The sequence below is a fragment of the Oratosquilla oratoria genome, chromosome 13, assembly GCF_046742065.1.
Source record: "Oratosquilla oratoria isolate Oo_2021 chromosome 13, ASM4674206v1, whole genome shotgun sequence".
Classification (NCBI taxonomy): Eukaryota; Metazoa; Arthropoda; class Malacostraca; order Stomatopoda; family Squillidae; genus Oratosquilla; species Oratosquilla oratoria.
In genome coordinates, this window is record NC_134789.1 from 24,123,907 (window position 1) to 24,141,542 (window position 17,636).

The following is a 17,636-nucleotide window of genomic DNA, read 5'->3' on the forward strand; positions in this document are numbered from 1 at the left end:
GCCGAGGAGATGGCATGGGTGTCAATGAAATACCTTGACAGCATTAATAATAAAAGGAAAGGTGCCACCCGGTACGGAATGGGATTGATGAAGATGGTCATAATATCATTCGCGGTCGAAGGAATGCCATGGGGATGAATGGAATATCCTGGCGGCAGCCGCGGTGATATGAAAGGTGCTACGCGCCACGAAGGGAATCAACTCTGTTGGGGAGGGAGTAACGAGACTCAGTTTAGGAATCGACTTCGTTAAGGGTCTAAAATTGATGCAAACCCTATACATTTCCGCCCTTAAAGCACTGGATTCCAAAAAGTCAACAGGCCGTATGACATCGGAAGGAATCATAGCATATTATTTTCTCATTCCCCCCCCCCCCCCCCACACTTTCTTTTCCTTTCTGATTCATCTGTGCAGTTTCAGAATCTCTCCCTGTGACGCATATATCACTGGGGGAAGATTGTTAGGCAACAAATCACACTTGCAGATCGTGAATCATTTGAGGTGCACCCTTCACAAGGACGGATATAATGGTGCCATTTTGATAAGTGATGAGAAAACGTTTAGATCTGTTCTTTCTTACAGAATACAAGAAGTCACGAGGCGAAATCAAGAAGCGGATGGAAAGTGCGGCGCGACTACAGAAGAAGGCGAAGAAGATGGCAAAAGGTTCCGAGCTGAACAAGGTAGGCAAGGTAATGTAGAACCTCTCACCTGTATCTGTATTTGTGGAAAGTGTCAGTACCTGTCCCTCCTGCTGTAACTTGCTGTAATCGTTTATGTAGCCCCCTCTGTACTTATCCACACCCCTGTAGAGAGTACTGACTTTAAGTTTTATGCAGGCAATAATGTAGGGACTTTGGTGACACTCGGGACAAGGCTCGTGCAGCATTCTCTTATGATTGTAGACTTACTTCACTCAAAAAAGTGCCGATCTTGCTACTTTTGCTTTTTACTTTCCTCCGTAATTTTCCCCTTTACAATTTCCATAACGCCACCTCTTCGACTCGGTATTGCCTCCAAGGATAAAAACATTGCTAATCTTCGGCAAAATACTATACCCACCTCACTGGAAATGTCCTTTTGTGATTCCCATGTAGAAACCCTGCCTTGCGTGTACAAGAATGATACCCTTAGTACCCAAATTAATAGAAAACTACCTTGAGCAATAAAATTTTGCAAAATTCCTCGCTCTTGAGTCACTAGAGTGAATTGCTGCAAACATTTGCATGTGATAACATATGCACCTATCTCACTGCAGATGATGGAGACGACGGTGGGTGAACTCGCCGAACGATACACGAGTCTAGAAGAGACGGAGCGGACTGCCCTCCGCCATGCCCTCACTGAGGAACGAGCCCGCTACTGTGCCTTTGCCCACGCCTTCCGGCCCGTCCTTGTAAGTGGAAAAATCAAAATCGCCTTCAGAGCTTCATTTCATGTTTGTGTTTTCACTCTCATCAGGGATTGAAACGCCAGTTTCTGACGTGCCTAGATGATTTATTTCTACATTTCACGTCATACTTTTTATTTTACAGCTTAAGCTGTAAAATGTGAAGCTGAAAATGTGTTCCTCGGCATTTTAACGTTTTCAAGTTCTCGATTGTCACATGAAATACTTTGCATATTTTTTATATTTTTTCTGCTTATATTTATACATTATAGGTGTACTGACATACCTCGTTATAAGATCAATCGCTGTACAATGAACATTTTTTCCTGCGATTTGCGGATTTTTCTATACAAGAGCGTTGTAAGAGTTGTCAGTAGTGTATCATGACGAAATGCTTCCCGGGGAGGGAGTCAAACTGCCATCGTGGCTAAAATTACTCGAATGCGTTCTAATTCCAGTTTGTTTTCTTTGAATGATTATTTACCAATAATTATAATCCACGCTGTATCACAAACTCGTATACCTCATCCGATGTTGCATGATATAATATAAACTCGTACATCAATTGTCTTAAAAAAGAAGGAGCTACATGTACCATATGGGGCAGTTCACCATACCTCGACCCCTCTTGCCATACCAGTACGATTTGCCATAATGAGTTGTAAATTCTCAAACAAAAACATTACTTGTAATTTTTATAAATGTTACCCCTTACGTTGTCATATCGCTGCCGTTTTCTCTGTGGTACCGGTACACACAAGCCTGCAGTAGTGAGGAAACTGAATTTGAACTGAAATTTACTATAAACATACTAAAATAGTAGACAGCTATTGGTCGCATCATGATGATCAAGTGTTCACAGTTTGTAGCATTTCCTGAGCAATCGTAGTAAGTCGTGATTTCTTGAAAATTTACTTTGTTGTACGGTTCCGAGTGCACTACAGTAACACTGATATACTGTATATCGGAAACCTTAGAATTTTGCGTAATGTACTGACCGAACTGTACCGGTGTAAATGTAACTAGATTATCACATCACAAGTTAAGTAGGATATAATATGTGAAATATGGTGTTTATAGTGCATGTAACTGAACAGTAAGGCGAGTGTCAGCTAATTTTGAATAATGCTTTTAAATAAACGAAAAACTCGAAAAGTATTGTTCGAATGTGTGTTGAAATTCAACCGCCGAAGTCGGTTGAAGAGAGAAGACATGATATTCATCAGACGTACAGGCGTTTGCATATATTAACTGCGGGTAGACAAGAAAGAAAATGCAATAATTAAAGGAGTATTGGTAAGTAAAAGTAATTGTTATTCTATCGATATCTGTTATGTAACCATATCTTGTTAAATGCTCTTCCCCCGGTCGCGAGCGTCACTCGGCTATAGGAGGAACGTAGATACGGGAGTAAACCCCCAGTCACACCAAGCTTACGACCTGTTTCCGACCACCACCGACTGAAAATCAAGCGATCGGTCGGCGACACAAGGAACTGAAATGGAAAAGTTAACGTGATTGATAAGATGAAAATCTGTGTACTGGGGATTATCCAGTGTGTGTTGTAATATATCTGTTTATCGATGTATCAATTTGTCTATCTTATAACCGACTACCAGCGACTTCCAAAGGCTACCTGCAACTGGCCGGTAATCATCTGGTCGTCGGTGGTCAGAAACGGGTCGTAAGCCTGGTGTGACGGGGTCCTTAGGGCGGGTGTTGTCCTCGTCTTGTCTTTCAGGATTTCCTCTACATTAGACCTCTTTTTACTCGTTACTTGAAACTTGAAAAAAAAAACATCCCCAGACAAACTCTACATTATTTCCTGCCAGAAGTCATTGTTGAGGACATACAAATAAAAACTCGCACTTCCATAGGCTGGGCCAGGTGGATAACGAAGTTTGTTCCAGGCCAAACCAATGAATTAGTTTCCCCACTTTCGGCCCTAGTTTTAGCAATTGTAGCAAATAACAACCTTCCTGTTACTGGTTACCAGTCTTCCCGTAGAGCCATTACCGAGATTAATTGTCAGACTCTAGACTAAGACAGTCACTAAGAGCCAGAGTTGGATTCACAATTCTAATTTTGCGATCAACCCATCTCACGCGCTTGTATACTTCCAATTGTGCTATCATAGTGGAGATGGTTGAACGCAAAATTTCATGTATGTGTATGTACTCGAGCATACAGATATATATAAGGAATATTGCGCTTGACTTGTATCTCTCTTGATAGCGTAGTTGGTAAGTCACTGCGCACTTGTCATGTGATAGCTGAGTTCGAGTCCTTGGCAGTACATTTCAATTTCTGGTTGTGGCCTCCATTGGGTCTCCCGATGTTGATGGCTTAGAATTAAAGTGCATTGTGGTTGTTAAAACGTATCTCTAATCACTGGGACCCATTCATTGTTGTACAAATACTTTCCCGCGTTTGTATACTTCCAATTGTGTTATCATAGTGGAGATGGGTTGAACACAAAATTTCATGTATGTGTATGTACATAAATATATATATAAGGAATATTGCGCTTGACTTTTACAGCAGCATATTCAAACAGACACATTATACTGTTTTGGCCCTCCCAGTTTTAAACAATTCTTTAACTGAGTCAATATAGGGTCTTTATTGGTCATCTTTCTAATCACTGCACTTGAAAAGAAGTATCATCAAAACGAATCATCTCTACTAATTTTTTATATTCAGCTGGTGCACCAGACTCCAATTGCATCAGCATTTACATTTTCTTTCCCTTGTTTATGAACCAAATCAAAAAGTACTGAGAACAATAAAACCCAGCATTTTATTCTAGCATTAGTATTGCAATAAATATGTTTTTCTCTTCCAATCAAGCCTAATGGGTTTATGACCTGTTCTAGCAACAAATCTTCTACCATGTAAAAAAAATACCTGAATCTTTTAAAAGCAAGCACAAGAGCTAATACCTCTATCTAATTGAGAATAATTCAGTTCAGCATTTGACAATTACAATTTTGACATCCCACATACCATCCTGGTACTTATAACTTTTGTTAATGTGTTCAGAGTATGTATTCATGGCTTTCAGGATGAGGAAGTGGGGATGTTGAGTGAACTGGAGCATCTGCAGGAGGTCATGGCTCAACTTGATAAGTATTCAAGTGAACCCAACATTCTGCCACCAGCAAGTGAGCAGGTGAGTGAGGCTGCTGTAATTAATTTTTTTAAGCGTTTGTATGTATTTGTTAACCAGCTTCAGAGCATTATAATTCCAAAAGAAATTACTGGTAATATCTATAAATTCAATGTGTGGGAAGTTTTAATTTTACACTGGATGGTACATAATCCATTTATTCTCAAATAATCCACCTCCATACTGGATAGTAATTAAATTCTGTTCTAGGAGCCAATAGCCTATTTCCTTCATCCTTTTGATAAAAAAAGTTGATTACATGCTTGTCTGTTAGAGTACATTGTACTTTGAGGAACTTCTTTGGAGTAATGGGCAAATGGGGATGGTCTAACCTCTTGTTTATTGCTGAATAAAGTACTCTAGCCAGGTTGAAAGTTTCGATACTGGTGTTATTTTGCTGTTTCTGAACTAGATATGGCTATGTTGTTAAGAATGAAGTACCCTGGGGAAGTCTTTTACAGTTCTTGTTTAAAATTTGAGGTTATGTATTGCAGCTGAAGATGACAAATCTACTGTTTGGCCAACAGGTGCTTCGTGACATCAAGGGAGGAGAGTCACAATGGTCATGGCAGACCCCACCCTCCTCACCATCTTCACTTGGGTCCAGGAAATCTTCCATGTGCTCCATCTCCTCCCTCAACTCCTCGTCTTCCTCCTCCAACCATTCCCCATCCCACCATAACCATCGTACACGATCTGTCAGTCAGGTATGACTAAAGCATGGCTGATTATCTGTAATGTGACTACTCTATCTTTTCTTCAGCTGTGCACTTTCTCCCCCTAGTACACTTGCATCCCCTTAGCTTGCAATGTAATATAATGGAATATAGCTGACTGCACAGACTTTGTACTGGACTCTAATCAAGCTTGTTTAACTCCTTCAATATCAAAGAACTCTGTATAGATTTTGTGGCTGACTGTACAGACAGTTCTTTTTATTTAGAATCTTTGAAATTTGGAAGTCTCTAACATTCCAAACAAAAAGTATCTGGTATATCCAGAAAGACAATTTTGTTTCGAATATTGGACATTTTTTAATTGTAAAAATCCTGAATAGATTTCCTTTAAGCAACAGAGGAGCAGATCCCCATCTAGCCTCCATTGCTTAATAAAATCTTAATGCAATTTGCATGAAGCCTAAACAGCCTGTCACATTATTGAAGGTGTTAAGTCAGGTCATGGTAATCCAGCACAGGTATACCAAAGGGACATATAATTAGATGAAATGGATTGAAAATTTAAGTAATTTTACAGTTCTTATTTTGTTGTGTAAATCTGTTAGTGCCAATACAGAATTGGCTAGGCAACAGACACCATATGCCTAGATTTAACCACTGTACAGAAAGCACAGAACACATTATACTACAGTCCTTCACTAACTCTTTCCAGAAAGCTCCACAAATTTGCTTACAAGTTGAACCAGTGGTTATGGCCAATTTCTTCACATTTGTGAGTCTTTTGCAAGAGAGCATCAGAACAACAATTTGTTTGATTAATCTGTTGGGATTGTATATATAACATGCACTGTAATTTACTCATTTAAAAACACAAATATCAGGAATACCAAACACTAACCCCTTCACTACATTGATGCCCTTTACAAATATAATTCTGGCTAATGTTTGATAGTTCTTTGTTTTAAGGAACAGACTTGGGACTAAATGAGGTCTCAAGTGACTCTACTTAACTCAAAGCTGTCCCTTTGTATGTCTATCATTAGCCAGAACAAAATTTGTAGAGGGTACCAAAAAGGCAAAGAACTTAAACTCCATGTATGTGAAGCATGTTTATTTTCAAGGGAAAAGAATAGGTATTGCAAAAACCAGTGAAAACTTGTTTTCAGACATTAGTGTATCTTCTTCCCGTGTGTTTCTGTAGTAATAAGAGACATTGTATAGATTGGAAGAAAAGGAACTAAAAAACAATCGGACATAGATATTGGGATAATGTTTAGCAAGGAAACTGATATGAATGAACACATTTCAAACATCAAAGAACATATACTATACAGTACTGCCTTATAACTTGTATACCAGTATCTTCATGGTGAATTAATGCAAAACTTGATATTGGTATGATGCTCACTGGCTGAGTGAGTTAGAGCGTCACAACTTGTGATGGAGGTCAAGGTGATGGTGGTTTGAATCCTGCCACCAGCAAGTTGAATCAAAGGCATAGTTCATTAAATTCCATGCCACAAAGTTCTCTGTAATGGACTCTATCCTAACCTCCTGATAGGGGTGAGGTTTGTGATGTTAAACCAAATTGAATAAAAATCAATCTCTGTTACAACAACTTAAATTTTTTTTACAGTAAGTGTTCATAAGGCTCGGGGTAGGATGTGCAGCAATATGTAACCAGCTCCTAAAAGAAAGATGTAGAAAAAATAGAAAAACACCAGAGGATCATTAAAAAGTGAGGATATACATGCATGTGATTCACCATGGTCTTGGATCACTTGTTGGACTTGTGATTGACACCTATTACCCTTCTGGTTTAGAACTCTGCTGTGAGATGATGTGGGCATGTGGAGAAAATTAAAGGCGATCGAGCAGAGAGAGTGCATGAATCAGAAGTGGAAAGAGAATAAAGGAAAGATTGAAAATAAAATACAAAGAATTGATAAGAAACATAACCAAGCAACTGTAAATAATAATAAAAAAATAGTGAGACCATGACTTATGTATGGCTTTAATTGAGGAGACAGATGGAAGTTAAGAATCCTGGGGGAACATACTGATTAGTATATTAATGACCCAATGGATAAATAGTCAAGTATGATATAGAGACTAAGATAAATCTGCAAGACTAATGTGATTTTAACTAAGGAGCCTGAGATGATTGAAATGTTGAATTATTGGTGCCCATTAAGAAGTGGTGACCATATTGTCCTTGAATATATGCTGGCCGTGAGGAAAGCTGAAATGAGAGAGGAAGATACAACTATGCAAAGGCTAAATTTGTTCAACTAAAAAAAATACACAGTGGTGAAGTGATCTTCAAACCAAAAGAAAGATTTAATAAAAACAGAATACAAAAAGTGGCAATGAAGATGATCCCTAGCCTAAACAACAAGATATATGAGGAAAGATTGAAAAAACTAGGACTTCTTGCATTGGGAAGCAAGGAGAGGTGACAGGCTAGTGATATTGAAACTAAAATTCTTTTTAGAGAAAATAAATGGAAAAGAATTGCTGGTATTAGAAGAAAGATCAACAAAAGGTCATAGTTAAACACTGATAAAGCAAATTTGTTTAAAAGATGTCAGGAAGTGTAGACTTGTGGAACAAGTTGAATGAAAATATAATCCAATCTAGCACTATAAATGAATTCAAGGCAAGGTTTGATAAATGGAGGAAAAGAGACCGGACCCAATGAGTATGGCCCCAACCTACATGATACCACTGATAAATAAAACTAAGTAAAGTTTCCAGAGAAACACATCTATACATTCCCACAAACACAATTTTTTGTGCATTTTGTACAGTCTTTAAAATATATGGGAGCAACAGCACATTATTATTCTAGCATTTGAAATACATTCCCATGAAGAAAGATCTGAATTTAGTGAGTTATATTTGCCAACATCTTGTAGGTCAGTGCATTCAGACACTTTTATCCTAAATGTACTTTAGCACATATGGCTGAATCAATGTGCCTGAATAGTTGTTACTATAGTTTCTATATTTTTTGTAGTTATCAGTGTAATATTTACAGTATGTCTCACATATTCACAGTAGAATTGAAGACCTTTTCACTCCAGTTCTAAGGATTTACTATGAGGAGTACATTTCTTCTCTCTCTTTTTTTTTTTTTTTTTTATCACTGTATTTTGTCACTATATTTGATTTATTTTGTATTATTTTTTTCATGTGCCCTTCTGTTATGTCTTCATAAACTTTGGAATTTGTCTTACTTTTTGTTGAGATTTTTTTCCCTTATAATTTTTTCTGAGTTTGTATGTGCCTGTGCTATTGTTGATAGGGAACACGACTGGTGAGTGTCTCATCGCAGGACTCCGGCTTTACTTCACAGGACACTCTGTGCCAACACCATCCTCACGTCACCAGTCAACGACAGGTAGTCCTATATATAGAGCAGTAGCAGCTACAGATGTTGCCTACTAACTTGTTAAAACATATTCTGGTGTTGTTTGAAGGCTAACTGATGTTTACAAGTTTTGTTGATGGTATTTCATATTTTATTGGCAAAAAGCAGCACTTCTGTCTTCAGGGACAATATTGCACCAAAGAGGGGGAATCATAGATGTGGTAATAGAGAGATTTAAGGAGAATAGCAGAATGGATGAATAGTAGAAGTTATAATGATTAGTATTCTTTTTTGTATGGAGATTAGTCTCCAATCATTAATAAAAGCTAATTATGACCCACAGGGATGTCACCAAAGTCCCTAGAATATGCATAGACTTTGTACTTCCAACACTCCCCTTATCTTGTCAGTTCCACATATACTTGCTCTGTATTGTTCCAATCCAATCAATCAATTATTGTCTTAAGAGTTTCAATAACTGGAAAACATGTAGCCCCACAGTGCCTGGGAACAGTCCTTAGAACCTCCAACAGATCTCTCTGGGAAAAAAAAAATTGGACTGTTGTCTGTGTTGTATTAGTGTGGGATGTCTTCCATATCACCAGCTGAAAGTGGAAGAGCTGAAGAGGAGAGAATTTTCTGTTGTCAGCTCCCCATGTGTGAAAAAGTGTAAAAAATATATTGGAAGTTAATAGAAATCCTGGGTCTAGTCCAGAGACCAAGTGTCAGCTCCTCAGGGCAGCACCTCTGAAATGAATGGAAGGACTTTAGGATTATTGCCAGTTGCTGTGGGGCTATTGGTTTCCAATCAGTAAAACTGAAGAACAATTATTACTACCATTCTCTTTCCTTTCACAGTTGTTCCTCATTCACATACATTCAAAGACACTATGGTTCACACAAATACATACCTCATCTCTACATCAACAACACTAATACCACACACAAACACACCGAAAATTCTTGGCGTAACATACAATACATCCATGTCTTTCAAACAACACATCACAAACATAAAAAACAAATGCACACCTAGACTTAATGCACTTAAGTCAATCGCTGGAACAACATTTGGACAAAACAAAGAAACTAATACAACAATATACAAACAATGCATACGCTCAGTGATGAATTATGTGAGTCCTGCATGGGCTCCTAATCTCAGTGAGACACACCACAACACCCTTCAAATCATACAAAAACAAAGCCCTAAAAACAATTACAGGCTGCACAAATACAACATCTACAGACCATTTACACCATGAAACAAAAGTCCTCAAAGTCAAGGACCACCTCGACATGAGAGGCACACAAACACTTGCCGCAGCCACCATAAACACATCACACCCACTACACTACAGGGGGTCTGGCAAGACAACACACTGCTGCATGCCAGACCCCCTGATATCCACCCTTCTGAATCCTCTCTCCCACAAAAGGACAGAGTCCACTTAGCCAGACTGCGGTGCGGTCACCACCCAGCACTTCTAAGCTACCAGAAGAGGCTGGATGACCGCATTGTGAACAGCTGCCCAGGATGTAACACTTCACCCCATACCATACAACACATAATGGAAGACTGCATTATACACAATCATACATGCAAACAACACAACATACACTCTATAAAGGATTTGTGGGAAAACCCAGTTTCGGCTGTAGCATTCCTTGGGGAAACGGGACTGCTCGGACAGTCTAGGGAACGACAACAACAACAACTACACTACATAGCAGAACACCCACACACACCAAGAAACATTAAAACAACACCCAAAGACCTATATCACACACAGATACTCTCTTCTCTTCCTCCACAACCACCAAATACCAGCCTCCGGAAACATATTCATAATCATATCACTCACTGCTCCATTAACACACTGAAAGACAACACACTGCTGCATGCCAGACCCCCTGATATCCACCCTTCTGAATCCTCTCTCCCACGAAAGGACAGAGTCCACCTGGCCAGACTGCAGTGCGGCCACCACCCAGCACTTCTAAGCTACCAGAAGAGGCTGGATGACCGCATTGTGAACAGCTGCCCAGGATGTAACACTTCACCCCATACCATACAACACATAATGGAAGACTGCATTATACACAATCATGCACGCAAACAACACAACATACACTCTATAAAGGATTTGTGGGAAAACTCAGTTTCGGCTGTGGCATTCCTTGGGGAGACGGGACTGCTCGGACAGACAGTCTAGGGAACGACAACAACTATGGTTCAAGTTAATCCTTTCAGACATTCTAACAGACTTTAAGATGTCATTTCTTTCACTGTGTAAGAGAAAACCTGAATAGAACTGTGTCAGATAAAACCTGAATAGAACTGTGTCAGATTATCAGTAAAGTAAATACAAAGAGTAAAAACACTTCAGCTAATTTATTACTATTCTGTACTTGTAAATTGTTATACCTCTAGAAAAACTTGATAAGAACTAATTGCATGGTAAGATAATCTGTACATATAGTTTGGTTATGTGATGACTTTAAGTTGTCCACAAGTTGCATCTTTTAAGAACGTCATCTTAACTATGCTTGTTATTGCTATTTTGTGACACATCTTCAGCATGATCCCTCTCTCATCTTGTTTGCCATGTACTGTACAAAATATGTATATAAATAGGGTATATATACAGTTGTAGACTCTGGTCTTTATTTCAAGTGCTTTGAATAATTTTGGTAATGTGTACATAAGTATGAAAGGATATATGCACATATATAATTTACATGATGTGTAATATAATTATTCTAAGAGCTCCTGCAGTTGCTGGAATGAGCATTTTGCAAAGTTTAGATGTACTTGTAAAGGGACAAAAGTGCCTATACAGTTCCAAAGCCCATCAACATCACTTTCACCTAGAGGTACAACTCCAAGGAGCTGTCATTTGGTTTCTGGTTTTGGACCTTAGATCTCTCAAAACTTAAACCAATTTTTCATTTTTTATATAAAGTGAGAAATGACAAATGAAAACAGATCCCCAATGATAGAATCAACCCCACACTTGTACAACAGACATTACAAGTATTTCAGTGTTTCTTCTTGGAGAGGTCTACAGATCCAGTTCTTTCTATAAGTCATGTATAGTTTTAGCACTCACTGTTTTCTCTTTCAATTTACTCCATGTATCTATCACTGTGTGGAAAGCTATTCTTTATCAGATTTCTTCTGTAACTGTCATTCTTAAGTTTCTTCTTGTGTCCCCTTGTGTTTCTTCTGTCCCATTTAAGTAGTTCATCCCTGTCAAGGATTTCCATCCCTTTCATAATTCTATAGATGGTTATCAAGTCGCCTCTTTCTCTTCTTTGCTCCAGAGTTAATAAATTTAGTTTGTCCAATCTTTGTTCATATGTCAACATGCCAAGTGTTGGTGCCATCTTTGTTAGTGTTCTTTGAATTCTTTCTAGTTTCTTTATTTTTTTTTTTTTTTTTTTTTTTTTTTTTTTTTTTTTTTTTTTTTTTTTTTTTGTACTGGGTGTCCATAGTGATGCTGCATACTCTAATTTTGGTCTTATCAGTGTAACTAGTATTTTCTTCACCATTTCCTCGTCCATGTAGTCAAAGGCCACTTTCATTGATCTTGTTTAGTTGTAGGTTTCTCCAACTATTTTGTTTATATGTTTGTCTGGTGTCATGTCATTTGAAATAATTACTCCTAGGTCTCTTTCTGAGCTTACTTTTGTAACTTCATTTGTTCCAATTTTGTATTGACCGGATATTCTATTTTTGCTTTTTCCAAATTCCATTATACTACATTTTTTAAAGCTGAAATTCATTTAATTCTTTTTACTCCAATTCCAGACTTTGTCCAGATCTCCCTAAAAAGATTTGCAATCTTCTTCGTTACTCTCTTCAATAGTTTTGCGTCATCTACAAAGAAGTTTATATAGCATTCAATTCCTTCATCCATGCTGTTTATATAAATAGCAAACATTATTGGAGCCAACACAGAGCCTTGGGGTACTCCACTTATCATGTTTACCCATTTTGAGTTCTTTTCTCTAAGTATCACACTCATTTTTCTTCCTTTCAAGAAGTTTTTCATCCATTCTAATAATTTTCCTTGTATTCCACCTATTATTTCAAGTTTTCTTAGTAGTTTTTTTGTGTGGTACTTTGTCAAAAGCCTTTTGTAGGTCCAGGAAGGCACAATCTGCCCAGCCATCTCTTTCTTGTATTATGTCTAGCAATCTTGAGTAAAAGCATATTAAGTTTGTAGTACATGATCTTTCACTTTTAAATCCAAATTGGTTGGGGTTTAATATTTTCTTTTCCAAGTGTTTAGTCCATTTATTTTTAATAACTCTTTCGCATATTTTTGCAATTGTGCTTGTAAGGTATATCAGTCTATAATTTGTTGGATTTTCTTTATTTCCTCCCTTATATATTGGTACAATATTAGCATTTTTCCAGTCTTGTAGTACTTTTCCTTCTTTGAGTGAGAAGTCAATTATCTTGTGTATATTATCTGAGTTTGTCTATGCATTCTTTTAATATCCAGTTTGTTATTCCGTCTGGCCCATGTGACTTTCTGACATCAAGTTTCCTTATTTGATCCCTTATTTCTTTCTGTGTCACCATTATTTCTTTCATTTTAGGGGATCCTTCCTGGTGACTATCCCCACAATTGTGAGCTTTCAATTGTAAAAACAGACTTAAAGTGTCAGGTCATTACTTCAGCCATTTCTACATCTGTGTATTCTTGATTTTCTTCACACAGTTTCACTATTTCGTGTTTGTCTTTACATATCTGTAAAATAGTTTGGGTTGATCTTTGCATTTTGCTATTGTATCTTTTTCATAGTTTATTTTTTCCTCTCTTCATATGTCTACGTATTCATTTCTCAGTTTGATGTATGTTTGTCATTTAATCTCTTTTCCATCTTTTCTAAGCTTTCTCTTCTATCTTTAGCATCGCCACACTTTTTATTATACCAGCACTTTAAGTACTCCCTTTTCTGTTTCTGCTTAGGCACATATTTATCTGTTCCCTCTTTATATATTTCTTTGAAAATGTTCCATTTCTCTTCCGTCTTTGTTTCATCATTTTCAAATTTTTCCCAAGTCATTTTCAAGAAATTTTCTAAGTTTTACAAAGTCAGTTTTGTTGTACATCAATGTTCCTTCTCTATGTTTCTCATTCCTTCTTACCACATTTTGTTCCTTAAGTTCAATCTCTATTAGGATGTGGTCACTCTTTCGAATTGGTGTTTTATAGTTTATTTCTTCCACTATTTCTGGTTCAGAGGTGAATATCAAATCTAGTCTCGATGGTTCTTCGTTTTGTTTAAATCTCGTATTTTCTTTAACCCATTGCGTCAATGTGTAATCTATGGCCATATCCAGTAGGACATTGCCCCAGAGTTCGTCTCCACCTCCCATTGGCAATTCTTCCCAATTTATTTCCTTTGAGTTAAAGTCACCCATAATTACTATATTTTCTCCATATTATTTTAGTGTCTCGGTTAATTCATTCTTTGTGTCTTCTAGTAATTTTGAGTGTTCGCTGTCAGTCCAAGTCTTAGTTTTGGTGGCATATATAAAACTATAAACCTTCTACTTTTCATACTGCTGTTTTCGACTTTAACTGTGATTAATTCCACATTATCTTTCCCTTCTGTTGCCTTTATTACGTTTAAGTCCTTTCTAGTCAATATCATGACTCCTCCCCCATCAAATATGGTATGGTATATGCACATACATTGTATACAGTATACTGTGTCAATATAAAACTAAAAGTAATTTCAATAGACCATTCTTAGTGCTTGTGTCAACTTCAACCAAGCTACCCACAATATTTTAAATCAATTACTTTATGTTCTTCATGCTCACTTAAACAATTAGGAATTTGCACTGGTTACTACATGGACGGAACTTGAGAAGAGCAAGAATGAAATGGATGGAGGTTTGAAAGGAACATGAGATGCAAGAGTAATATATGTCAAGCAAGGAAGAGACATTACAAAAGATTGGAGTGAACAGAGAATTGTTGTAAACAGATGAGGAAATGCAGCCTAAAGGGATGGCCTTGTCTGCTTCATATATTTCTCAAGTGGATGGAGAGGAGAGGGGTTACCATATAATTATGTGCTGGGGGTAAATTAGCTCCATCTGTCAGGCCCTGTTGTGGAATGGCTATGTCTTAATGAATTGCCTCTGGCCTGACCAGTGTGATAGGACAGGGATGACCTTTCATCCACAAGGGAGGGGTGATGAATAGATATTAGATGGGTGTGGGGTGGAAGCTTTGACTCAGCCATCCCCTTATAAGGAGGGAAAGGCCTTTTAGTATATGTATGTATTATTGTAATGGTTTTGACATCATAATAACAAACTTACTTTTGTCTTCATGTTCCTGACTGGTAGCATTTATTTTCTTACAGGCTTCAGGACTCTCAGAACAGTCTTGTGGCTCAGAGGGCAGTACACCTTCACCTGCCACCTCCAATGCCACATGGCCCAACCTGACAGACACAACATTGCACAGCAAATCTGCTCATCCACAACTGTCTGATAGACCCCACACAATATCATCAGGTGGGTATTTTTGTTAAATTTACTTTTATACTTGTTAATATCTGCACATAGTTCCAATGATGAATACCTGCATGTGGTGGTCCTGCAAGGTGGACAGCTAAACTGCCCATTTTCAAAACCTCTCAACCCCCTCACCTCCATCAGGAGGTGCACCCCTGAGGGACTGACACACTCTCTGGACTGGGCCCTAGATATCTCTATCACCTTCAGCTCTATTCCTTACACATTTTTACACATGGAAAGCAGACAACTGGTAACTACTCCCTTCCCCCTTTGACTTTCAGCAAGTGACATAGAAACATTTCTATGTTCATGCAACACAGACAACAGTCCTAACAGACAAATCCAGAGCATAATAACGTGTTAACCTATGCAGATGATCTGACAATAACCCAATATAGCAACTACAAAATGGCTCCAAAGAACACCCAAACTTACTTGGATTAATAAGAACAATGGCTTAGAAAAAACAATGAAGGCCTTCTATTAAAACTCATCAGAAACATGTCTCACTCTAGACCATCATCCAACAGGAACTGAATCTTTGAATGTGTGTGTGGATGTAGACCAACTGAGATAATTAAAAAGAGATTAGTTACTTTTGTGAAAAGATGGATGTGTTAGCATTGAGTGAGACTAAACTAAAAGGAAAAGTGAATTTGAGTTTGGAGGTGTGGTAGTTAGGATGTTGGATGTGGACCTTTACTAAGAGACCACACAAGAGGCTGCAATGGAAACTGAAGAATAAGGATGGGAGTGGGGATGTAGTTCACATGGAAGGAGTACCTCCTGGTGAAAAGGGAGCTGAAAACAATGAACGAAGGAAAGCCGAAATGTACAAGGGTGACTGATATGGTGCTATAAGAATCAGTATTAGCACCAGTCATATTTCTGGTGATGATATGCTTTAACATCACAAGCTCCACCCTATTGAGAGGCTATGATATTGTCCCTTACAGAAGATTTTGTAGCAAGGAATTTAATGAACCATGCCCTTGGTTCAACTTCACTAGTGGCAGGGTTAAAACTGCCAGCCCCTCAACCTTTGCCACAAGTAACAGTGGTGATTTTGGGACTGAAACAGATATATATATATAAAACATACTTAGAGATTATGCCAAAATAGTGTTAAAAAAAAGTCCAGTGTACTGCAAGACAGTGATACACAACAAGCTTCTCTTCCCTTGAAGGTGGCAGAGTCAAAGCACACACCCACATCACAAACAATAACTTTTCAATCCCCTCTTCCATCTTAGCACCTTGGGGATGAAGGGTCACCATGTCCCATACCAAACTGCTTGGGTCAAAAGGAATACAGCAAAGCACAAACCTACCTTCTATTCCTACTAGCTGGTGACATAAAAATAAAGCTACACTAATACACTACTGACAAGTCTATTTCTTGTAAGATACCTGTGGGAGAATCTGAAGCCTAATGCTTGACACTGAAAGACTGTAGGTTTTCAATCAGTGAAACTTTAGGCATTGCTGTTTATTGATGCCTAAGTATTTACAGTTGACATGCTAATTTCTTTTCTAGTGCCTGATATTCCAGATCTAAAACAAACTTGCCCATCCAATATCACTTTTCCAGGTGATAAGTTTATCTTTCTTTAATATTTTTCTAATGCAAGTATTTTTAAGTGATACAAAATGAAAAGGTTCTTAACTGTTGCGTTGCAATTGAGTTGTATGATATATTTACTTGTCTACTGCTTGGTGAGTCTTTTCAGTTATGGTAAATTCTTTGGTATGAAAATGTTAAATCTGTTCAACACCATAAGCTTTAATCTCATCTTTTTTCAAGTGATTTGTTCAGCTGAAGAAACTTTTGCTCTCAAGATTTTAATCTCTGGAATATATTCAAATTTCAAGCATATGAAAAAGGCAGAGAGCGGCCGCCTTTGACTGTGTACACCTTCCAACCACCAGAGGGCAACTCAGGACCTGCATCTCCACAAGTTTCATCACAGCCTGTTAGTCCAGTCTGTTTGGAGGTCTGTATTATATTTCAACAATTTTCTAGCTCCAACTAGAGGTATTGGTGGAATTGGCCTTGATATAGGAGAGTATGGGAAGCAGTACCAGATCTAGATCCATCTTCTTGGGTTGGACAGGGAACTAGAGCAGCATCAGGAGTTAAAAGTTGACAGCTTTAGAATATGACCCCTGTCACTCCTTAGCACTTATACTCATTGTTATTATACATACAGAAAAGTGACAGTCCATCCATATCTCAAAGATACTATATGGGTAGTAGCAGATCCAGCTCCATTTAGGTTTGGAGTGGGGGAGGCAACATCAAAACTTAAAATAAAAGGGGATATTCATAGAAAGTGATCAGTAACAATCCTTAATATTTTTGTTGTTGTTGCTGTTGTTTTCATTCCCTGGACTGTCTGGCTGAGCAGTCCCATCTCCCTGAGGAATGCCATGGCTGGAATGGTTTTTCCTACAAATCCTTTATAGAATGTATA

At 37.9% G+C, this 17,636-nt stretch overlaps 2 protein-coding genes across 8 annotated transcripts in view; one reads left to right on the forward strand and one right to left on the reverse strand.

The window, feature by feature from the left end:
* LOC143032354 (uncharacterized) overlaps positions 1-17,636 on the forward strand; it is a 315,811-nt gene that overhangs the window by 284,899 nt on the left and 13,276 nt on the right. For 4 of the 7 annotated variants that reach the window (XM_076196960.1, XM_076196966.1, XM_076196963.1 and 1 more), the window contains exons 6-12: positions 583-692; positions 1,259-1,396; positions 4,455-4,562; positions 5,087-5,266; positions 8,544-8,639; positions 15,006-15,159; positions 17,035-17,156. In XM_076196960.1, coding sequence (XP_076053075.1) covers positions 583-692; positions 1,259-1,396; positions 4,455-4,562; positions 5,087-5,266; positions 8,544-8,639; positions 15,006-15,159; positions 17,035-17,156 — 908 coding nt within the window. The remainder of the gene's footprint in view (positions 1-582; positions 693-1,258; positions 1,397-4,454; positions 4,563-5,086; positions 5,267-8,543; positions 8,640-15,005; positions 15,160-17,034; positions 17,157-17,636) is intronic. The other 3 variants (XM_076196961.1, XM_076196964.1, XM_076196965.1) reach the window with 2 other exon arrangements.
* Cby (beta catenin antagonist chibby) overlaps positions 8,656-17,636 on the reverse strand; it is a 56,049-nt gene continuing 47,068 nt past the window's right edge. The window contains exon 3 of the mRNA XM_076196968.1: positions 8,656-9,356. Within this exon, the coding sequence (XP_076053083.1) occupies positions 9,255-9,356 (102 nt within the window). The 3' untranslated portion in view covers positions 8,656-9,254. The remainder of the gene's footprint in view (positions 9,357-17,636) is intronic.